The sequence below is a fragment of the Stigmatopora nigra genome, chromosome 19 (genome assembly GCF_051989575.1).
Source record: "Stigmatopora nigra isolate UIUO_SnigA chromosome 19, RoL_Snig_1.1, whole genome shotgun sequence".
Classification (NCBI taxonomy): Eukaryota; Metazoa; Chordata; class Actinopteri; order Syngnathiformes; family Syngnathidae; genus Stigmatopora; species Stigmatopora nigra.
In genome coordinates this window covers 2,663,050-2,686,096 of record NC_135526.1, presented here as the reverse complement: position 1 = coordinate 2,686,096, position 23,047 = coordinate 2,663,050, and the positions used below count along the sequence as shown (strand labels likewise).

Sequence of the window (23,047 nt, the reverse complement as noted above, 5' to 3'; positions counted from 1 at the left end):
AAATCAAAAAAGGATTTGAACCACAAAATGTCAGATTGAAGTTGGACTCTTTCAAAAAGATTTCTCAAAATTGAAGTCAGTCAGAGTCACCGGCCCAATATGGCCGCCCCTTTAGTTGCATCCATTCATCGAAACAAGCATGCGCATCACCCGTTGTCGCTCACGATGTAAAGTTGCACGGTGCAGAGGAAGTCATACCGGAAGTACTACAAAATAGTTAGAAATACTACTTACTTTATTATCATCCATTTGTGATATATGAATAACATTATGTAACGTTAAGGTACATAAACACCATTCAACATGCGAAAATAGCAGAAGTAAGAAGTACAAAGTGATTGCTTTTATTTTGTTAACCGGAAAAACCCTGAAAACACAACACACTCTAACTTGACTCCACAGGCTACTGCAACAATGCCACGGAGCTTCCATTTAAACCTCGCTTCAACTCTTTTCCTACATTCTTTAAGGTATGGTCTCCAAATCCGGTTAAACATCCAAATGATCCTTGTAAAACAGTTTTATTTCAAAGCATGGCTCTGGATAAGCACGATCGTGGGTAGATTCGTGACAGTTGTTGCTCGAAAAGCTGCCTGACTAGTTAGCTCGTGGGCTAGTATGTATTAGACGCTGGCGATTCCATAGTGAGTTAACATCAGATTTTTTTTTGTCCCCCACGTTTTGTTATCATTTTTGTAGCGATCGGGCTTACGCACACGATTCTGATTACTTTAAAAATATTATTTTGAGTGTCGATTAGATCCATGCACACTCATCTTTGTTCGATGGGATTTTGGTGCATAAAGCAAGTTGATATAAAACAGGCTGGACCATCTGCTTACTTAAAAAAATGCATGTGAGGATCTCTTAACAAACATGTGTATAAAATACTTCATTTCATCTGCATGTATTATGTAATATATAATTATGTATATGTCTATATATATCTAGATCTATATATATAACTTATTTATTCACTGTGTCTACTCACAATATGCATGCACATTTTGTACATAGTTAATGAGATTGTTAAATATTTGTCATTTTTTTCATATGGTCAATAAAAATAATGTTAAACAAATGAAATCACAAATTCCTCTTCTTCCACCCCGTCTTTTAGTTAAAAAAATCTCGTCCAAAAATAGTTTTCAAATGTCATATGTATATATTTTTGTTGTTGTTTAGCAACTGGTGAAGTTGTAATACACTTAAAACCTTCTTCTTTCCTCAGGTTCTAAGTTGGGAGTGTTGATGCAGAATTGTTTCCTTTTGTTATTGAAGAGGACTTTTTCCATTGGCCCTCAGCTCCATCATTTACGTCTCCTCCTAGCTCCGCCTCCCAAACTTTTCTGTGGCTATCCTTCAACTGAGCGTCACGGAGGCCTCCCGTTCTCCCCGTTCCGCCGCCTTTCCTCACTCCCCTTCGACACGATGGCGGAGCAGCGCTTTGTGGTGGAGTACGCCAAGCGTGGCACGGCAGGTTGCAAAAAGTGCAAGGACAAGATCGCCAAGGGCGTCACACGTGTCGGAAAAGTGGTACCCAACCCGTTCAGTGAGTCGGCTGGTGAGATGAAAGAATGGTATCACGTCAAGTGCATCTTTGAGAAGCAAGAGCGTGCCCGCGCCACCACCAAGAAGATCGAGGACATCACCGACTTGGAGGGTTGGGAGGAGCTGCAAGATGAAGACAAGGAGATCATTAATAAACATGTCTCAGGTACGGAAATGCTAGTCAATGAAAACCTGTTTTAACAAGTATGACTGTCATAGATTCATCCAAAAGTTACATACAGCGGTATATCTACTTATGAATGCTTTTATATACAAAATATTCCATAAACAAAGTCAAACGAATTCAAAGAAAAATACAAACATAAGTAAACCTTGTATTATTTGGTATTTTGATTGTCATTGTAGTTTCTTTTAAATTCACCCTATTTTTGCATACATGTATTATTTGCGTAATGAATACAAAATGGGTATACCTTCATCATTTTTAATTGCTTTAGAGAACGGTGTCAAAGTGGCGGTCCGCGGGCCAAATCTGGGCCGCCGCTTCATTTTGTGCGGTCCGGGAAAGTAACTCAACTTCCTTTTTTAGGATCAAATTAAAATGAAAAGTATGGATGGATAGTAAATTTCCTGATTTTCTCCCAAAACCACTTTGGAAACCAATGAATTTCATATTTTAAACATTTATTATGACTTTAAAATTGAAGTACCAAAATAAATGTGGCCACTCAACATAATGTGTTACTGTTCCCATTGTAGATTTCATGGCCAAAGCCAACTCAACTCCTAAGAAGAAGACGCCGGCCAAGACAAGCGCGGCAGGCAAGCTTACGTCACCCCCCGAAGCCTCACTTAACGCACCACGCAAGTTCTCAGGCTTCACCGGTAATCTTTCGCTCAATTCTCTTTATGGCCTTCTTTCATATTAGATCAACAATGTTAAAGTGGCGACACATTTACCAGTCGCCATTTCTAATTGTGTTCTGTCCGTTTAGCTGCCAAGGCGGGCGGATCCTCATCCTCGCCCCTCTCATCACCCTCGCCCGCCAAGGCCAATCAGGGCAGCTCTCTGGCTACCCAACTTTGCAACCCGCAGCACAAAGACTGCCTGTTTAGGGAGTTCCGCAAACTGTGCGCTATGGTAGCTGAAGTCAACAGCTACAACAGTAAGACGCAGATCATTGAGAAGTTCCTGCGCAAAGGCACATCTGGAGGTAAGACTCGTACGCATCCATGTAACTGCGTCATTGGCTTCATTTTGCATTTCCATGGCAGATAAATTCCACGGCGACTTGTATCTGACGGTCAAGTTGCTGCTGCCCGGTGTGGTGAAGAGCGTATACAACCTCAACGATAAGCAGATTGTTAAACTCTTCAGCCGTATTTTCCGATGCAACCAGGACGACATGGTGCGAGATTTAGAGAAGGTATGTATGTCAATCCAAATCTGTTTGCATATGGAATGATATTTTATGCTTGCTTTTCAACAGTCACTTTATTGAATTAAATTAAAATTGGTTAAAAAAACAATTAATTCTATATATAGTGGGGCAAAGAAGTATTTGGTCAGCCACCATCTGCATGGAGAAATGGGCCAAATTATTGTGAATTTGTGAAAAGGAGATACAGAAAATGTTTGTCTATTTGCCCCACTGTTTAGAGAGTGGAGGTCCACATTTGGGGACATTACAGTCTGGGCCACATTTCTTTTCTTAATAGGAAATTTACCATGTTTTTTTTTTGTTGCTAAAATAGTCACTTGCCCTACACTAAAAGGTTTAAATTGAATATTTTTCCGTTTTTCTAACCAGGGAGATGTGTCCGAGACGGTTCGCATGTTCTTCGATGAGAGCAAATCCTTCCCTCCGGCTGCCAAAAGCCTGCTGACTATCCAGGAGGTGGACGCCTCGCTGTGTCGCTTGGCACAACTCACCAAGGAAGACGAGCAGCAGGGAGAGTTGGAGCAAATCGCCAAAAAGTAAAAGAGCCGTCGCCGAGTCTGAATCTTACCGCGTTTCTAATGACACGTCTTGCCTCGTCCACAGGTGTACCAGCAATGACTTGAAGGGTATTATCCGCCTCATCAAGCATGACCTCAAGATGAGCTCTGGAGCCAAGCATGTGTAAGTGACCTCTCTTTTTTTTAAATCTATCACACTGCCAAATACTCTTTCTTACACTTGTCTTTTGATCTGGGCAGGTTGGACGCAGTGGATCCCAACGCCTACGATGCTTTCAAAGCATCCCGCAACCTGGGCGACGTGATCGAGCGCGTGCTGAGGAACCAGCAGGAGGCATCGAATGGCTCGGGGCCCAGGAAGCTGCTCACGGTGGAGGCCTCGCTCATGACCCCCGTGCAGCCAATGCTGGTGCGTCAAACACATCTACTTTCCCCTTTTGAAGCCATTTTTCAGTGATGCTTTCTCCCGACAGGCCGAGGCGTGCAAATCCATCGAGCAGGCTATGAAAAAGTGTCCCAATGGCATGTACTCGGAGATCAAGTACGACGGCGAACGTGTGCAGGTTCACAAAAACGGAGACACCTTCAGCTACTTTAGCCGCAGTCTCAAACCTGTGTTGCCGCACAAAGTTAGTCTCACACACACAAACACACACACACAGAGTATGAACTCTGATTATATCGTATTTACTCACATTTAAGCCTCTTTTGTCCATCCAGTCATCATTTTTTGTCGGGCAAATGCGATTATATCCAAGTAAATACAGTTTTTTGTACTATATTGACCTTTTTCCCCCTGTATGTGTCTCCAGGTGGCCCATTTCAAGGAATACATCCCGCTGGCGTTTCCCGGTGGCCACAGTATCATTTTGGATGCGGAGGTGCTGCTCATCGACACCAACACAAGCAAGCCCCTCCCCTTCGGGACGCTGGGCGTGCACAAGGTGCGAGAATTGACACGATTTGGTAGAAATTTTGGCAAATGCAAGCTGATGTCGGCAGCGTTTGCACTTTTGTTCTTCAGAAAGCTGCTTTTCAAGATGCCAAAGTGTGCCTTTTTGTCTTTGATTGCATCTACTTCAATGGCAACAGCCTTATGGAAAGGTAATCCATCATCAAAATGAAAAAAATAAGTGAGATTTATAGTTTGGAAAATCTGGTTTTATTTTTTTTATTAATACCGCGTTTAAAATATGACTTAGGTTAGATATATAACTACTGCAATGAAATTATTATTATTATTATTATTTTTTTTTTAATTTTAAGTTAGACTTTTGTGTGAGGGATTATTTCCATACTATAGCCTATTAACGAAAAATAGGAACTGACATGTTTTTGTATCTTAGCTTAAGTAAATTAGTATATAAAAGAAAAAAAATCTTGGTGTTGCAGGCCACTGTGTGAGCGGAGAAAATTCCTGCACGACAACATGGTGGAAGTGCCCAACCGTATCCTGTTCTCAGAGATGAAGCACGTCACGGTACACGACTACTCATCTACCTACTTTATACTTTTCTGCCATCTAAATACATTGTGTGCACATTAGCGTGCCGGGGACCTGGCCAACATGATCACCAGAGTCATCCGAGAAGGTTTGGAAGGCCTTGTGCTCAAAGACGTAAAGGTGAGACATTTAAATGCCTTTGACGAGATGACGCCATGTCTTGACCGCAAATGCGCCTCGGCCAGGGCTCGTACGAACCGGGTAAACGTCATTGGCTGAAGGTGAAGAAGGACTACTTGAACGAGGGCGCCATGGCTGACACTGCTGACCTGGTGGTGCTGGGTGCCTTCTACGGGAAAGGGTCTAACGGTGACGTAGTATTAAATAATGCTCATTTGCTCGTTAACTCTCCCCCTTAGTAATGATTCTGTCCATATTTAGGGGGCATCATGTCAAGCTTCCTGATGGGCTGCTACGATCCGGACACCAAAAAGTGGTGTACTGTCACCAAGTGCTCGGGAGGCTATGACGACGCTATGCTGGCTCGCCTACAGACCGAACTGGACGTCGTCAAGATCAGCAAGGTCAGCATGACGGGCTCCAAGCTCTGCTACCGACAATTAGTCTCATGCGCCATTTGTGTAGGATCCCAGTAAAATTCCCGGCTGGCTGAAAATAGTCAAGAACTACTACCCGGATTTCCTTATCCGCATCCCTGAGGTGAGTTGCTACTGGGATCTGCAGATGCAATGTAAGGAATATAAGCATGGACACAGGCTGCACATATGCATGTATGCATGTATATATGCATGCATGTATGCATGTATATATGCATGCATGTATGCATGTATATATGCATGCATGTATGCATGCATATATGTATATATGCTTGCATGTATATATATGCATGCATGTATGCATGTATATATGCATGCATGTATGCATGCATATATGTATATATGCTTGCATGTATATATATGCATGCATGTATGCATGCATATATGTATATATGCATGCATGTATGTATGCATGCATGCACGTGTGTGTGCATGTGTGTGTTTGTATGCATGTTTGCATGTATGTATGTATGTATGAATGTCTGTGTGTATATATATATATATATATATATATATATATATATATATATATATATATATATATATATATATATATATATATATATATATATATGTATATATATATTTATATGTTTATATATATATGTATATATATTTATATATGTATGTATATATTTATATATTTATATATATATATATATGTATATATATTTATGTATATTTGTGGCTTAGAGGTTTGTTCATGACTCCCACTTTTTCACTTAGTTGTTTCTGTGGACTTCTTGTCAAGAGACTCACGATTACAAAGAAAAGTGTAGTCACTTGGTTGGTGCAGAGGTTAGGTCACTGGACTCCCGTGTGGGAGACCTGGGTTCGATTCCCGGTTTGGACACTTTTTCACTTAGTTGTTTCTGTGGACTTCTTCTAAAAATACTCAAATGATCACAATGAAAAGTGTAGTCACTTGGTTGGCGCAGAGGTTAGATCACTGGACTCCCGTGTGGGAGACCTGGGTTCGATTCCCGCTGCCGTCGTTTGGCTGATCACCGAACCAAGTAGTCTGGAAATGGAACAAGAAAAAAAAAAGAAAAACTTTTGAATTTTTATTAAACACTTAGTCATACTTTTCAGCAAAAGGTTATATTCCGAACTGCCTTCGGCAGTTCGGAAGACACTTGATGGACCTGTATGTGCGAAAGGCGTTCTCGGGTCGGCCTTCGGCCGACCCTCGACCGCTTGCTTGGTCAGTGAACCGCCGACACCGGGAAGCGAACTCACGTTCTCTCGGTGCAAAGGCGAGTGTGCAACCCACTACACCAACTCGTGCCCCACTTATACAAGGGTGTTGAAACGTTTTATCCAAGGAAATGGGGTGAAACACTTAGTCATTTTTTGGACAAAATGCTTCATACACCACTGAATACTTATACACTTAAACACTTATTCAGTTAAACACTTAGGCAATTGTACTTATTGTTTTATCTGAACAATTGTGGGAAAATCTTTGCCTGCACTGGGAATTGAACCCAGGACCACAGATGTGGGAGACTGATGACTTATCCATTGGGCCACCACCCAGTGAGAGAAAGCAGTAGTACTTATACTTAGTACTTTTTCTTTTACCTGAATAACATTGGGAAAATCTTTGCCTGCACTGGGATTTGAACCCAGGCCCTCAGAGGTGGCAGACTGATGACTTTTCCATTGGGCCACCACCCTGTGAGAGAAAGCAGTAGTACTTATACTTAGTACTTTTTCTTTTACCTGAATAATATTGGGAAAATCTTTGCCTGCACTGGGATTTGAACCCAGGACCTCAGAGGTGGCAGACTGATGACTTATCCATTGGGCCACCACCCTGTGAGAGAAAGCAGTAGTACTTATACTTAGTACTTTTTCTTTTACCTGAATAATATTGGGAAAATCTTTGCCTGCACTGGGATTTGAACCCAGGACCTCAGAGGTGGCAGACTGATGACTTATCCATTGGGCCACCACCCTGTGAGAGAAAGCAGTAGTACTTATACTTAGTACTTTTTCTTTTACCTGAATAATATTGGGAAAATCTTTGCCTGCACTGGGATTAGAACCCAGGACCTCAGAGGTGACAGACTGATGACTTTTCCATTGGGCCACCACCTTGTGAGAGAAAGCAGTGGTACTTGTACTTAGTACTAATTCTTTTGACTGAATAATATTGGGAAAATCTTTGCATGCACTTGGATTTGAACCCAGGACCAAAGAAGTGGAAAACTGATGACTTAACCACTGGGCCACCACTCTACAAGATTAGTTAGTAGTATTTGTGGTTTTGCTCTTTTCACTCCCAGGTCATACTTAGTACTTTATTGTACCTTTAAGTGGGAAAAGTTAGATAAGTTTACTAAGCAGAGAATACCATGTTTACTATATCATTTCATTAAGACAAAATACTTAACTATACTATGTCATTTTTTTAAGAAAAAAAGCCTTACTATACTATGTCGTTTTTGCCAGAAAAAAAGCCTTACTATACTATGTCGTTTTTGTAAGAAAAAAAAGCCTTACTATACTATGTCGTTTTTTTAAGAAAAAAGCCTTACTATACTATGTCGTTTTTGTAAGAAAAAAAGCCTTACTATACTATGTCGTTTTTTAAAGAAAAAAAGCCTTACTATACTATGTCGTTTTTTAAAGAAAAAATGCCTTACTATACTATGTCGTTTTTTAAGAAAAAAAAGCCTTACTATACTATGTCGTTTTTGTCAGAAAAAAACCTTACTATACTATGTCGTTTTTTTAAGAAAAAATGTCTTACTATACTATGTCTTTTTTTAAGAAAAAAAGCCTTACTATACTATGTCGTTTTTGTAAGAAAAAAAGCCTTACTATACTATGTCGTTTTTTTAAGAAAAAATGCCTTACTATACTATGTCGTTTTTTAAGAAAAAAAGCCTTACTATACTATGTTGTTTTTTTAAGAAAAAAAGCCTTACTATACTATGTCGTTTTTTAAGAAAAAAAGCCTTACTATACTATGTCGTTTTTTTTAAGAAAAAAAGCCTTACTATACTGTGGTTTTTTTTAAGAAAAAAAGCCTTACTATACTATGTGGTTTTTTTTAAGAAAAAAAGCCTTACTATATTATGTGGTTTTTTTAAAGAAAAAAAGCCTTACTATACTATGTCGTTTTTTTTAAGAAAAAAAGCCTTACTATACTATGTCGTTTTTTTTAAAGAAAAAAAGCCTTACTATACTATGTCGTTTTTTTTTAAGAAAAAAAGCCTTACTATACTATGTCGTTTTTGTCAGAAAAAAAGCCTTACTATACTATGTCGTTTTTGTAAGAAAAAAAAGCCTTACTATACTATGTCGTTTTTTTAAGAAAAAAAGCCTTACTATACTATGTCGTTTTTTTTAAAGAAAAAAAAGCCTTACTATACTATGTAGTTTTTTTTTAAGAAAAAAAAGCCTTACTATACTATGTCGTCTTTTAAGAAAATAAAGCCTTACTATACTATGTCGTCTTTTCGAAGAAAAAACCCTTACTATACTATGTCGTTTTTTCGAAGAAAAAAGCCTTACTATACTATGTCGTTTTTTAAGAAAATAAAGCCTTACTATACTATGTCGTTTTTTAAGAAAAAAAGCCTTACTATACTATGTCGTTTTTTCGAAGAAAAAAGCCTTACTATACTATGTCGTTTTTTCGAAGAAAAAAGCCTTACTATACTATGTCGTTTTTTCGAAGAAAAAAGCCTTACTATACTATGTCGTTTTTTTCGAAGAAAAAAGCCTTACTATACTATGTCGTTTTTTCGAAGAAAAAAGCCTTACTATACTATGTCGTTTTTTCGAAGAAAAAAGCCTTACTATACTATGTCGTTTTTTCGAAGAAAAAAGCCTTACTATACTATGTCGTTTTTTCGAAGAAAAAAGCCTTACTATACTATGTCGTTTTTTCGAAGAAAAAAGCCTTACTATACTATGTCGTTTTTTCGAAGAAAAAAGCCATACTATACTATGTCGTTTTTTCGAAGAAAAAAGCCTTACTATACTATGTCGTTTTTTCGAAGAAAAAAGCCTTACTATACTATGTCGTTTTTTCGAAGAAAAAAGCCTTACTATACTATGTCGTTTTTTCGAAGAAAAAAGCCTTCCTATACTATGTCGTTTTTTCGAAGAAAAAAGCCTTACTATACTATGTCGTTTTTTCGAAGAAAAAAGCCTTACTATACTATGTCGTTTTTTCGAAGAAAAAAGCCTTACTATACTATGTCGTTTTTTCGAAGAAAAAAGCCTTACTATACTATGTCGTTTTTTCGAAGAAAAAAGCCTTACTATACTATGTCGTTTTTTCGAAGAAAAAAGCCTTACTATACTATGTCGTTTTTTCGAAGAAAAAAGCCTTACTATACTATGTCGTTTTTTAAGAAAAAAAGCCTTACTATACTATGTCGTTTTTTAGGAAAAAAAGCCTTACTATACTATGTCGTTTTTTCGAAGAAAAAAGCCTTACTATACTATGTCGTTTTTTCGAAGAAAAAAGCCTTCCTATACTATGTCGTTTTTTCGAAGAAAAAAGCCTTACTATACTATGTCGTTTTTTCGAAGAAAAAAGCCTTACTATACTATGTCGTTTTTTCGAAGAAAAAAGCCTTACTTTACTATGTCGTTTTTTCGAAGAAAAAACCCTTACTGTACTATGTCGTTTTTTCGAAGAAAAAAGCCTTACTATACTATGTCGTTTTTTCGAAGAAAAAAGCCTTACTATACTATGTCGTTTTTTCGAAGAAAAAAGCCTTACTATACTATGTCGTTTTTTCGAAGAAAAAAGCCTTACTATACTATGTCGTTTTTTCGAAGAAAAAAGCCTTACTATACTATGTCGTTTTTTCGAAGAAAAAAGCCTTACTATACTATGTCGTTTTTTCGAAGAAAAAAGCCTTACTATACTATGTCGTTTTTTCGAAGAAAAAAGCCTTACTATACTATGTCGTTTTTTCGAAGAAAAAAGCCTTACTATACTATGTCGTTTTTTCGAAGAAAAAAGCCTTACTATACTATGTCGTTTTTTCGAAGAAAAAAGCCTTACTATACTATGTCGTTTTTTCGAAGAAAAAAGCCTTACTATACTATGTCGTTTTTTCGAAGAAAAAAGCCTTACTATACTATGTCGTTTTTTCGAAGAAAAAAGCCTTCCTATACTATGTCGTTTTTTCGAAGAAAAAAGCCTTACTATACTATGTCGTTTTTTCGAAGAAAAAAGCCTTACTATACTATGTCGTTTTTTCGAAGAAAAAAGCCTTACTATACTATGTCGTTTTTTCGAAGAAAAAAGCCTTACTATACTATGTCGTTTTTTCGAAGAAAAAAGCCTTACTATACTATGTCGTTTTTTCGAAGAAAAAAGCCTTACTATACTATGTCGTTTTTTCGAAGAAAAAAGCCTTACTATACTATGTCGTTTTTTAAGAAAAAAAGCCTTACTATACTATGTCGTTTTTTAGGAAAAAAAGCCTTACTATACTATGTCGTTTTTTCGAAGAAAAAAGCCTTACTATACTATGTCGTTTTTTCGAAGAAAAAAGCCTTCCTATACTATGTCGTTTTTTCGAAGAAAAAAGCCTTACTATACTATGTCGTTTTTTCGAAGAAAAAAGCCTTACTATACTATGTCGTTTTTTCGAAGAAAAAAGCCTTACTTTACTATGTCGTTTTTTCGAAGAAAAAACCCTTACTGTACTATGTCGTTTTTTCGAAGAAAAAAGCCTTACTATACTATGTCGTTTTTTCGAAGAAAAAAGCCTTACTATACTATGTCGTTTTTTCGAAGAAAAAAGCCTTACTATACTATGTCGTTTTTTCGAAGAAAAAAGCCTTACTATACTATGTCGTTTTTTCGAAGAAAAAAGCCTTACTATACTATGTCGTTTTTTCGAAGAAAAAAGCCTTACTATACTATGTCGTTTTTTCGAAGAAAAAAGCCTTACTATACTATGTCGTTTTTTAAGAAAAAAAGCCTTACTATACTAAGTCGTTTTTTAGGAAAAAAAGCCTTACTATACTATGTCGTTTTTTCGAAGAAAAAAGCCTTACTATACTATGTCGTTTTTTAGGAAAAAAAGCCTTACTATACTATGTCGTTTTTTAGGGAAAAAAGCCTTACTATACTATGTCGTTTTTTCGAAGAAAAAAGCCTTACTATACTATGTCGTTTTTTCGAAGAAAAAAGCCTTACTATACTATGTCGTTTTTTAAGAAAAAAAGCCTTACTATACTATGTCGTTTTTTAGGAAAAAAAGCCTTACTATACTATGTCGTTTTTTCGAAGAAAAAAGCCTTACTATACTATGTGGTTTTTTAGGAAAAAAAGCCTTACTATACTATGTCGTTTTTTAGGGAAAAAAGCCTTACTATACTATGTCGTTTTTTCGAAGAAAAAAGCCTTACTATACTATGTGGTTTTTTCGAAGAAAAAAGCCTTACTATACTATGTCGTTTTTTCGAAGAAAAAAGCCTTACTATACTATGTCGTTTTTTCGAAGAAAAAAGCCTTACTATACTATGTCGTTTTTTCAAAGAAAAAAGCCTTACTATACTATGTCGTTTTTTCGAAGAAAAAAGCCTTACTATACTATGTCGTTTTTTCGAAGAAAAAAACCTTACTATACTATGTCGTTTTTTCGAAGAAAAAAGCCTTACTATACTATGTCGTTTTTTCGAAGAAAAAAGCCTTACTATACTATGTCGTTTTTTCGAAGAAAAAAGCCTTACTATACTATGTCGTTTTTTCGAAGAAAAAAGCCTTACTTTACAATGTCGTTTTTTCGAAGAAAAAAGCCTTACTTTACTATGTCGTTTTTTCTAAGAAAAAAGCCTTACTATACTATGTCGTTTTTTCGAAGAAAAAAGCCTTACTATACTATGTCGTTTTTTCGAAGAAAAAAGCCTTACTATACTATGTCGTTTTTTCGAAGAAAAAAGCCTTACTATACTATGTCGTTTTTTCGAAGAAAAAAGCCTTACTATACTATGTCGTTTTTTCGAAGAAAAAAGCCTTACTATACTATGTCGTTTTTTCGAAGAAAAAAGCCTTACTATACTATGTCGGTTTTTCGAAGAAAAAAGCCTTACTATACTATGTCGTTTTTTCGAAGAAAAAAGCCTTACTATACTGTCGTTTTTTCAAAGAAAAAAGCCTTACTATACTATGTTGTTTTTTCGAAGAAAAAAGCCTTACTATACTATGTTGTTTTTTCGAAGAAAAAAGCCTTACTATACTATGTCGTTTTTTTCAAAGAAAAAAGCCTTACTATACTATGTCGTTTTTTCGAAGAAAAAAGCCTTACTATACTATGTCGTTTTTTCGAAGAAAAAAGCCTTACTATACTATGTCGTTTTTTCGAAGAAAAAAGCCTTACTATACTATGTCGTTTTTTCGAAGAAAAAAGCCTTACTATACTATGTCGTTTTTTCGAAGAAAAAAGCCTTACTATACTATGTCGTTTTTTCGAAGAAAAAAGCCTTACTATACTATGTCGTTTTTTAAGAAAAAAAGCCTTACTATACTATGTCGTTTTTTAGGAAAAAAAGCCTTACTATACTATGTCGTTTTTTCGAAGAAAAAAGCCTTACTATACTATGTCGTTTTTTAGGAAAAAAAGCCTTACTATACTATGTCGTTTTTTAGGGAAAAAAGCCTTACTATACTATGTCGTTTTTTCGAAGAAAAAAGCCTTACTATACTATGTCGTTTTTTTGAAGAAAAAAGCCTTACTATACTAGGTCGTTTTTTAAGAAAAAAGCCTTACTATACTATGTCGTTTTTTAGGAAAAAAAGCCTTACTATACTATGTCGTTTTTTCGAAGAAAAAAGCCTTACTATACTATGTCGTTTTTTAGGAAAAAAAGCCTTACTATACTATGTCGTTTTTTAGGGAAAAAAGCCTTACTATACTATGTCGTTTTTTCGAAGAAAAAAGCCTTACTATACTATGTCGTTTTTTCGAAGAAAAAAGCCTTACTATACTATGTCGTTTTTTCGAAGAAAAAAGCCTTACTATACTATGTCGTTTTTTCGAAGAAAAAAGCCTTACTATACTATGTTGTTTTTTCGAAGAAAAAAGCCTTACTATACTATGTTGTTTTTTCGAAGAAAAAAGCCTTACTATACTATGTCGTTTTTTTCAAAGAAAAAAGCCTTACTATACTATGTCGTTTTTTCGAAGAAAAAAGCCTTACTATACTATGTCGTTTTTTCGAAGAAAAAAGCCTTACTATACTATGTCGTTTTTTCGAAGAAAAAAGCCTTACTATACTATGTCGTTTTTTCGAAGAAAAAAGCCTTACTATACTATGTCGTTTTTTCGAAGAAAAAAGCCTTACTATACTATGTCGTTTTTTAAGAAAAAAAGCCTTACTATACTATGTCGTTTTTTAGGAAAAAAAGCCTTACTATACTATGTCGTTTTTTCGAAGAAAAAAGCCTTACTATACTATGTCGTTTTTTAGGAAAAAAAGCCTTACTATACTATGTCGTTTTTTAGGGAAAAAAGCCTCACTATACTATGTCGTTTTTTCGAAGAAAAAAGCCTTACTATACTATGTCGTTTTTTTGAAGAAAAAAGCCTTACTATACTAGGTCGTTTTTTAAGAAAAAAAGCCTTACTATACTATGTCGTTTTTTAGGAAAAAAAGCCTTACTATACTATGTCGTTTTTTCGAAGAAAAAAGCCTTACTATACTATGTCGTTTTTTAGGAAAAAAAGCCTTACTATACTATGTCGTTTTTTAGGGAAAAAAGCCTTACTATACTATGTCGTTTTTTCGAAGAAAAAAGCCTTACTATACTATGTCGTTTTTTCGAAGAAAAAAGCCTTACTATACTATGTCGTTTTTTCGAAGAAAAAAGCCTTACTATACTATGTCGTTTTTTCGAAGAAAAAAGCCTTACTATACTATGTCGTTTTTTCGAAGAAAAAAGCCTTACTATACTATGTCGTTTTTTCGAAGAAAAAAGCCTTACTATACTATGTCGTTTTTTCGAAGAAAAAAGCCTTACTATACTATGTCGTTTTTTCGAAGAAAAAAGCCTTACTATACTATGTCGGTTTTTCGAAGAAAAAAGCCTTACTATACTATGTCGGTTTTTCGAAGAAAAAAGCCTTACTATACTATGTCGTTTTTTCGAAGAAAAAAGCCTTACTATACTATGTCGTTTTTTCGAAGAAAAAAGCCTTACTATACTATGTTGTTTTTTCGAAGAAAAAAGCCTTACTATACTATGTTGTTTTTTCGAAGAAAAAAGCCTTACTATACTATGTCGTTTTTTTCAAAGAAAAAAGCCTTACTATACTATGTCGTTTTTTTGAAGAAAAAAGCCTTACTATACTATGTCGTTTTTTCGAAGAAAAAAGCCTTACTATACTATGTCGTTTTTTCGAAGAAAAAAGCCTTACTATACTATGTCGTTTTTTCGAAGAAAAAAGCCTTACTATACTATGTCGTTTTTTCGAAGAAAAAAGCCTTACTATACTATGTCGTTTTTTCGAAGAAAAAAGCCTTACTATACTATGTCGTTTTTTAAGAAAAAAAGCCTTACTATACTATGTCGTTTTTTAGGAAAAAAAGCCTTACTATACTATGTCGTTTTTTTAAGCAAAAAGCCTTACTATACTATGTCGTTTTTTCACAGAAAATACTTAGTACTTTATTTTTTTTCGTGAAAAAGACTTAGTATAGTAAGGCTTTTTTTTCGTGAAAAAGACTTAGTATAGTAAGGCTTTTTTTTCGTGAAAAAGACTTAGTATAGTAAGGCTTTTTTTGCGTGAAAAAGCCTTACTATACTAAGTATTTGTACTTATGTTTTCTCCAATTGTGTTGTTTCGTTGGCAGCAAGCGCCTGTATGGGAGATCACCGGCGCCGAATTCTCCAAGTCGGAGATGCACACGGCAGACGGCATCTCCATCCGTTTCCCTCGTATGACGCGCATCCGTGACGACAAAGACTGGAAGAGCGCCACCAACCTGCCACAGCTCAAAGTACTGCACCGCCGCTTCCTTTCCATCACCTTTTGATTGCTTATTATTGTCGGGTTGTTATCTTAGGAGCTGTATCGCATCTCCAAAGAGAACTGCGACTTCAAAGTGACAGTGGGACCGTCCGGCGAAGACAAGGGCTCGTCAGAAGGCGACAGCGGAGGGAACTCACCTGCCCCCGCATCATCTTCTGCATCGCGGGCAACCAAAAAGGCTGGTGAGTGGCATATCCCATGAAGAGATAACACTGATAGGTGTGTAGACTTTTCATATCCACTGTATGTGCATTATCTAGACATCCCCAAATACTTTTAAGTCTGACCCCAGTACTAGTGTTTTGATATACAAAAAGTTGTATTTGCCCATGAGAACACTAAAGATATTTTTTCCACAGCTAACAGTACCCCGGCCAAACGCAAGGCGGTAAAATTGGAACCGACCTCACCCGCCCCACAAGCTCCCGCTCCCAAGAAGGTAGTAAACTGGAAGTTGGGGGGAAAAAAAGAGCCATGATCAACTTTGATTTGGTGTTTTTATTCTACAGGTGAAGAAAAGTGAAAGTGTGCAGAGCAATGGGCATACCAAAATGGAGAAAGCAACGCCTCCTCGTCCGCCGCAGATGCTGGAGTCCACCAAAGATGAGGTCAGTTGACACCTGTACATACATACACACACATGTTCACAACACCCGCACACACATGTACACCACACTGTGGATGTGTGATGTATACAGTGTGGTGTGTGTGTGTGTGTGTGTGAGGTGTACTTACCTACAAAGTGTCTTTCATTAGCTGCGTTGCCTTCTGTATGCAGACATTGCTGGACATCTTCAGCGGCGTCAAACTCTTCCTACCACGCGACGTGGACGACTTTGGCAAGTTGCGCCGCTACTTCGTGGCGTATGACGGTGACCTGGTGGCCGACTTTGACGGCGACTCAGCCACTCACGCCGTAGCCCCGGTTGATGATAATGAAGAGACGGGCGGAGGTCGAGCCCAGCGGGTGTCGCCCGGCTGGATCTGGGAGTGCATCCGCAAGAGGCGTGTGGTGGCTCCCTGCTAGGAACAAAAGAAAAACACTTGTCATTTGTTTATGTCAACCTTTTGCTTTTGTTGTTTATTAATATAATGGTGAGGATGCACTCTTTCATTTGTCATTTATTTAAAATCATGAAATGAGCTCTGAGAAAGTGTAAACTAGAGCTGAGATTTTTTTTTCAAATAAAATCATGAGCAAAACAATGCAAATTGTTGTCTATCTCCATGTGCTCTACTTCTAAATGGGGACTACTCATTTCTAGAATACAGGGACACAATTGTATATGCTTACCTTTTAAAGTTCATCATTCACGTCCAATTCTCTTTTTCCTGAAGCCTGGGAATTGGATGTACTCCACCATTGAAGGTCCAACTCGGCCCGTATCAAACACGGCTAACAAAAACACAACAGTGAAAGAAAACTCAACAGTCTCAGTGTAAAGTCAATTATGCGTCATTTTCTTTTTACCCGTCTGGACGACTTGATGAGGGTGATAGATCGCAGAGCGGGTCGGTTAGCGTCGGGGAGTCGCTCCAGGAGGATTCGGGTTCTAGGGACGTGACTCCAAGCCACCCCCAGGCCCGGTTGCACCGTCCCCTCGTCATTCCGGCTCACATGATTGGTCACCTGCGGACCGGACGTCATGCTCAGAAGTGGCAAAAGTCTGGAAAAGTGTGTGTTAAAGCCTCACCAACACAGCTAAGTTGAAATCTTTGGCCATGGTTTTTAGGGAGATTGCCACTTGGGTCATCATAATCATGGCTACACATAAAAAAAAAATACAAATAAAGAATACAATTTTGAAAAATCTACTTCTGTGCAACACTCACCTTCCTGATGTCTGCTACCCAGAAGAGGCGCGATGACAGCCGACACCGAGTCCACAATAAGCGCTTTGACAGAGCCGCCGCCGACGCTAGCCTGACGGCGCCGCGTTGACAAAAATCAACGTTTGACGTGGGGATTTGCAGGGGATGAGTTTCAAACGCACCTGCCGAAGCCCGCCGCCGTTGGCGCCGAGACGGTGCAGACAGTCGAGCAGTGAGAAGATGTCAAGTGCGCGGTAGACGGCAATCCTCTGCAAGGCTTCTTCTGTCTGCAGGCAAAAGAAATGACACAAGTTCTGTGTTGTTAATGACAAAACTTTAAGGAGTGATGGTGAGATGATACTTACGGAAAAACACACAGCTAAAAACAAGTTATATCAACAAATAACTGTTCATTCAAACAAGCCTCATTGGAAAAATAAAACGTCTTTGTAATTGCTTATTCTGAGGGGATTTCTATTCATTTCTTTACATGATAACATGCCATCAATCATTTTCTGAACTGCTTATCCTCACAAGGTTCGAGGGGTAAGCTTGAGCCTAAAAAGTGGGGTACACCGTGACACTATATTGATTGCCATACAATTATTATTATTAATATTATTATTATCTAAACCACTTAACAATACTGTTGTGAGCTAAATATGGTCCTGCAGAGGCACACTTATGCTTCTTCCAAATTTGGCTAGGGATACTTTCTATTATTTTGATGGACAGGTTTAGCCCGGCGACCCTAGTGAGGATAAACCAGTTCAGAAAATAAGATGAGATAGTTTAACACAACCGCCTCACAGTTTTAAGATCAAGGGTTCAATCCCAGATGGATTAAGAAGACCTTCTTGCTTGGAGTTGGCATGTGTTAATAACATTCACGCTAGTGCATATTTAATTCAGCTATTAACTTAAATATTTGAATAACATATTGTTAGGACAAATAGTTTTGTACAATGGATTATAGAGGAATAACTCACTATGTTGGCGCAGAATGTGTGTAAATACGTTATTGATAGATTGAAAGCTACCTGCTGTTCGTGGCTACTTGTCTGGCTTTGCAGCATTTGCCGCAGACGGCCCGCTGTCAGCCCCCCCGTGGTGTCCACATAAATCACATTTTGCTTCAGGTGCTGTGACACGGTGGCCGCTAGGCCCATACACACCTGCAAACCAGAGGAAAATAAACACCTGTTATTTTTTTGAAGCGTAAAATTTTCAGAAAAAAAGGCCATTTAGGACTAAAATGCATGATTTCTAAGTGTATCATCCTCCAACAAAAATGCTACTGTATCAGAAGAAAATCCAAATTTGATGGATTATTTTCAGTTTAGGGAGATACATTGCAAGAAAAGGAGGCAAAATTACAAAGAGGTGCAAAAAATGCTTTGTAATGGTTTTGATAAATGATTTTTTGTAACTTATTTGTGTTTTTTGGAGGACTTACTTGAGTTTTTCCACTGCCAGGTCCACCCGCCAGCTCGGTGACCTCACCCGTGTACACGCCGGAATCAAGCAACGCATCCAAGCTGAAACAAAAAGAAGAAAAAAATAACATTATACTACTACACACCTGTAGATGCAAGATTGCTTTTTAATTTCTACCTGGACATATCTGACTATTATAAGACAAAAATTACAATTAAAAAGTTCAAGTTTTGACTAAAATAAAACTACTTTGCTACTTTTACTGACACAAAAGATTTTAGAAAATACAGTGAGTCAATGAGTATTTAACATGAACCTAAGATTACACATTTGATCTCCAGCTACAGTTTATTTAACGAAAATGCAGTGGGGAAAAAAGGCTCATTTGAAGATGTATTGCCTATAACTTGTCTTTTTTAATGCAGTTAAACATGACAAACAGATCTAAATATTTGTCAAATCAATCCAAAACTGGACTTATCAATCAAGAGGTACATTATGTCTCTTAATAGTATCTTGCAAGTCAACCCTTTCCATTTCATCACCACTAGAGGGCAGCCACGACATTTCCCAGTTTCTCAAGCCTTTTTTAACATGCTTGAGAAACTTTGACTCTTAAAAATAACCAACAAGACGGACTGAAGGAAGATTTTCTAAGTGAGGAATCTTTCCTCACAACGCTTTTGAAGGCTTTCTTTTCCATCCCCACTGTTTGTTTAAAAGTAGTCGAGCCGGAGCCGGCGTTAATGCGGTTGATACATCACACGGCACTTAGGGCCCAAATGGGACAAGCCTGGCCTTTAGAAGACGGTTTGGCTGTGCAACACGCTCGGCGGAATGTTCCGCTACGGGCGACGCGGCTCGATGCAAATTCAATTTTTGAACGACGACGTGACTCTGGCTGTGATTGATTGGGGAGGCGTTCGTTCAGTGGAAGCTGCTCGCCAGAAGAGAAATATCTCATGTGTGGTTGGTTTGACTTACATGTGTCCTCCACTTTCAACAAGGATCAAATTCACAATGTTCCATCAAAACATCATATTTTGGCTCTCGACAATCATTCTAATAAGTGTGTGGTATCGGCTGATATTTTACCCCTACGTTTTGTTGCGTAATTAATACTAAATTACTTAACTGACTGTAAAATAATGGATAACATGGTTTAGTCACTGTTTAACTAGTCTGTCATTGACTGCACTAGACATCCAATCAGATTCAAGTCAGAGGGTTGGCAATGAATGGATGTTCAATTTTTGGGAGGGTGTTTCTTGGCCAGAAGAAGAAACACATTGGATATTTTACCTCATTGACTACCATTGAAAACTGTAGATGTGTCAAATCCAGTGTACTTTCATTTGCTTACATGCTCTAGTTGCACTATAGACTAGACTATAAGTTACACAACAATATACGTTATAGTAAATAGAAAATAGAGAACAAGAGTCAAATATGAGCATCTGTTAATGTAACATATTACATTTTTTTGGATAACTACTAAGAAGTTGTTGGCAAAAATAAAAGACATAAGTCACCCTTGAGTATAAGTCGCAGGGCCAAGCAAATTATGAAAAAAAATTGAGAAATATAGTCTGTAAAATACTTACTCAGGGTTTCCTGTGGCGAGGATGGCAGAAGAGCTAAGTAGCTCATCATAGAGGTCGGCCCCCGACACAGGAAAGGCGGCATGCTGGGCCAGCAGCACCCTACGGATGGCTATCAGAGCCTGTCAGAAAAAACAAAAGATGACATTTCACCTTCCGGCAGTCGCTAAGTAAGATGGCATTGACATGCTTCTTAAGAGGTGTTTAATTAGCATAAAAAAAAACATGTCCCATCTCTGACCCTTAAATCTTTCAAAGCCAATGACAGTTTCAGATATCAAATTCACAATGGACTCTGCAGGAGATTTTGTTCGCAACAGTTAAAGAAAAAGTTTAGTTCGTGACGGGGTGCCGAGACAATTGCTCTGGGAAGGGAAACGATAAATTCTGGAGAAACCTTCTGTGACCTCTACCGCCCACGCATAGCAAGTGAGGCCTCTCCCAAAAGTCCCATTTTATCATTATTTGTGCGGTAGGGGAAAAAAAACATGGCTGGAAAAGACTTATGTATAAAAATGAAGTTTCCTTTTGGCTACTCATGAGGTCAACCTTGAGAAATTAATATCTTGAGAGCTCTCCGGTTTTGATTTTAGTGAAAATGATTAAAACGTGATGTTTTTTATGCGTTCAAGCTGCTAATGAGGGCTCTGTGATATTTGGTGCTTAATAAAAATTAAAAAATATTTTGAAGCTCATCTTAATATTAAGAAGCTGAATACTTTAGGTTTTTTTTTTGGTGACATCACAAAAACTGTGTAAAAAATGCAATACATGACTGAATTTATATGTTGGAAACAGTACAACTTTTAGGACTAAAAGCCTTATCTGAAAATGGGAATAATTCCTATTTAAAAAAAAATAATGTATACGTCAGACCAAACGTATGACTGTGTAATATTACCTTGATTTCCAAATTCTATGTAAATCGACCAAAAAAAAAAGCTTATTGGGAGCGTCTGACCTAAAAGGAGCGTCAAAGTGTCATTTAATCCCCGTAAAACGTAAAATACATACCTGATATGATGCCGAACATTTCCTTGCGAGGTCCTCGATGTCTGACGAGACATAGTCTTCCACTGTAGGACAGATCGGACACAAAAAATGATATATTTTGTCATTTAAGTAAGATTTTGTAGGAAAGTTTGTTGACCTGTTTTGACGTGAAGATCTCGCAATCGTCGAACTAGATCTTGATCCAGTCCGGGACACATTCCTTCTCGCAAGAGCACCATGGATAAAAATTTAAAAAAGTAAGAAATACTGAATCGCAAGTATGAAAAATGCTCATTTCGTGAGCGAGCGTGCTTTTGTTTGTAATGTTAGAGGATGAGCGTTGACCATCTGGTATCGTTACCTAGTCAAATAAAGTACTTCTATGGTAAAAACAGTTAAACAATCGATCAATAAGTCGATCGGTAGGTAAAAAACATTATATTCGTTGCCGATCGATAGCTAAAATCATTATATTCGTTGCCTTGGGATAGTTGCGCGTATTGACTTGTAAACACATGGATCTTCCGTATCAAACAGCGCACGAGGAAATCGAACCAACCGTAATGCATTGTTGGCAATGTAGTGTAGTAGTAGTTGTACATCTAGTACTATATAGTATGCGAAATGGGCTCACGACTCGTTTCAAATATTGTTGATATTAAATCATTGGCTGCAATTGATGGCAATAGACGCAATACATTAAAACACCAATAATTATTATTTTCAAATATTTAGTTATTCATACTTCTTTTTTATTTACATAAATAATCAACTACAAGTTTTTTTGGGGGGTACAGCAGTTCCCTCACACATCCCAAAAACATGTAGGGAAGGCTTGTGTGAATGAGCTGGGATAGGCACCGGCACCCCCTGCAACCCTTGTGACGATAAGGGGTTCATAAAAAACTACATACATTTCCACAATATAGATTTAAACTGTATAATTTGCAATAAACAAAGGATAAGCGGTTCAGAAAATGTATATATCATACAACAAATGAAATACTATAATAAGACCGAATTTTGATATATCATAAAGAAACTCACCCATCCATTTTTTTCCCCTCTAACTCCACTTTTGAAAAGTTTCTCCATCGTCATGGTAACTACAGCAGTCCCAGCAGGCCGCTCGGAAGCCATCAAACCAAAATGTGCGAAAAGCTCGAAGCCACTATCAAGTAAACACCTTTATTGCAACAATCCCATCTTCGCCAGCTGATTACCCGTCTCATTCTAAACAAACGACACGGCTGATAAAAGGAAAAGGAAAGAGAAGAGTCTCCAAACACTTCACTACCATCCAGAAAAAAATAAAGTCCCATTTGTCTTTGCCTACGATACATGTGCAAATTTATCCTCATTCCACACTTTGTGAATCAACGCTGGGCTCTCTCGTTTTGATGGTGTTACTTTGAGAGCTAATTATGTTTTTTTAGCTGGTACTTGTTGGAGTAAAAAGTGTTCCACTCGAAGAGCGAAGCTAATTGGGCTGAAATCAAAGCTTAAAATGTGCACGACAGCGCAGCCAAATTTGCAATGCGTCCGGCCATAACGCCTCACTGGTACTGTTTGGACATCAAACACATCTACTAAAGAAAAAAAAAATAAAAGGATAATAAAATATGAAAAGGGCCCTTTTCCAGCTGGGTCTGTCT

General features: G+C 37.4%; 2 protein-coding genes across 3 annotated transcripts; one reads left to right on the top strand and one right to left on the bottom strand.

Moving 5' to 3' along the window:
* Positions 1 to 6: 6 nt before the first annotated feature.
* lig3 (ligase III, DNA, ATP-dependent) lies at positions 7 to 16,755 on the top strand. Its single transcript, XM_077739924.1, has 21 exons — positions 7 to 470; positions 1,232 to 1,717; positions 2,272 to 2,397; positions 2,508 to 2,726; positions 2,788 to 2,939; positions 3,324 to 3,490; positions 3,558 to 3,635; positions 3,713 to 3,881; positions 3,946 to 4,101; positions 4,285 to 4,416; positions 4,497 to 4,576; positions 4,865 to 4,952; positions 5,019 to 5,096; positions 5,162 to 5,285; positions 5,358 to 5,500; positions 5,562 to 5,636; positions 15,371 to 15,517; positions 15,584 to 15,731; positions 15,909 to 15,988; positions 16,059 to 16,157; positions 16,328 to 16,755. Exons 2-21 carry the CDS (start codon positions 1,252 to 1,254, stop codon positions 16,574 to 16,576), a joined length of 2,976 nt encoding a protein of 991 aa, XP_077596050.1. The 5' UTR covers positions 7 to 470; positions 1,232 to 1,251; the 3' UTR covers positions 16,577 to 16,755.
* rad51d (RAD51 paralog D) lies at positions 16,033 to 21,956 on the bottom strand. 2 transcript variants are annotated; one of them, XM_077739925.1, is made up of 12 exons: positions 21,550 to 21,956; positions 21,414 to 21,475; positions 20,403 to 20,521; positions 18,818 to 18,899; positions 18,402 to 18,536; positions 17,544 to 17,648; positions 17,383 to 17,473; positions 17,244 to 17,314; positions 17,021 to 17,179; positions 16,844 to 16,945; positions 16,285 to 16,572; positions 16,033 to 16,169 (listed from the first exon to the last, which is right to left on the bottom strand). In XM_077739925.1, exons 1-10 carry the CDS (start codon positions 21,629 to 21,631, stop codon positions 16,847 to 16,849), a joined length of 1,005 nt encoding a protein of 334 aa, XP_077596051.1. In that variant the 5' UTR covers positions 21,632 to 21,956; the 3' UTR covers positions 16,033 to 16,169; positions 16,285 to 16,572; positions 16,844 to 16,846. The 2 variants fall into 2 exon arrangements, with proteins under 2 accessions (XP_077596051.1, XP_077596052.1); XM_077739926.1 differs by having other exon boundaries at positions 16,285 to 16,569.
* Positions 21,957 to 23,047: the final 1,091 nt, after the last annotated feature.

What these genes read in the sequence shown, in the direction of transcription:
- lig3 (XM_077739924.1), top strand. Translation starts at nt 1,252, where the DNA reads ATGCAGAATTGTTTCCTTTTGTTATTGAAGAGGACTTTTTCCATTGGC. An exon ending in GCGCAAAGGCACATCTGGAG is followed by an intron (nt 2,727 to 2,787) that starts GTAAGACTCGTA and finishes TTTCCATGGCAG; the next exon opens with ATAAATTCCACGGCGACTTG. An exon ending in AGCTCTGGAGCCAAGCATGT is followed by an intron (nt 3,636 to 3,712) that starts GTAAGTGACCTC and finishes TGATCTGGGCAG; the next exon opens with GTTGGACGCAGTGGATCCCA.
- rad51d (XM_077739925.1), bottom strand. Translation starts at nt 21,631, where the DNA reads ATGGTGCTCTTGCGAGAAGGAATGTGTCCCGGACTGGATCAAGATCTA. An exon ending in CTCGCCACAGGAAACCCTGA is followed by an intron (nt 18,900 to 20,402) that starts GTAAGTATTTTA and finishes TTTTTGTTTCAG; the next exon opens with CTTGGATGCGTTGCTTGATT. An exon ending in ATTTCAACTTAGCTGTGTTG is followed by an intron (nt 17,180 to 17,243) that starts GTGAGGCTTTAA and finishes TCCGGTCCGCAG; the next exon opens with GTGACCAATCATGTGAGCCG.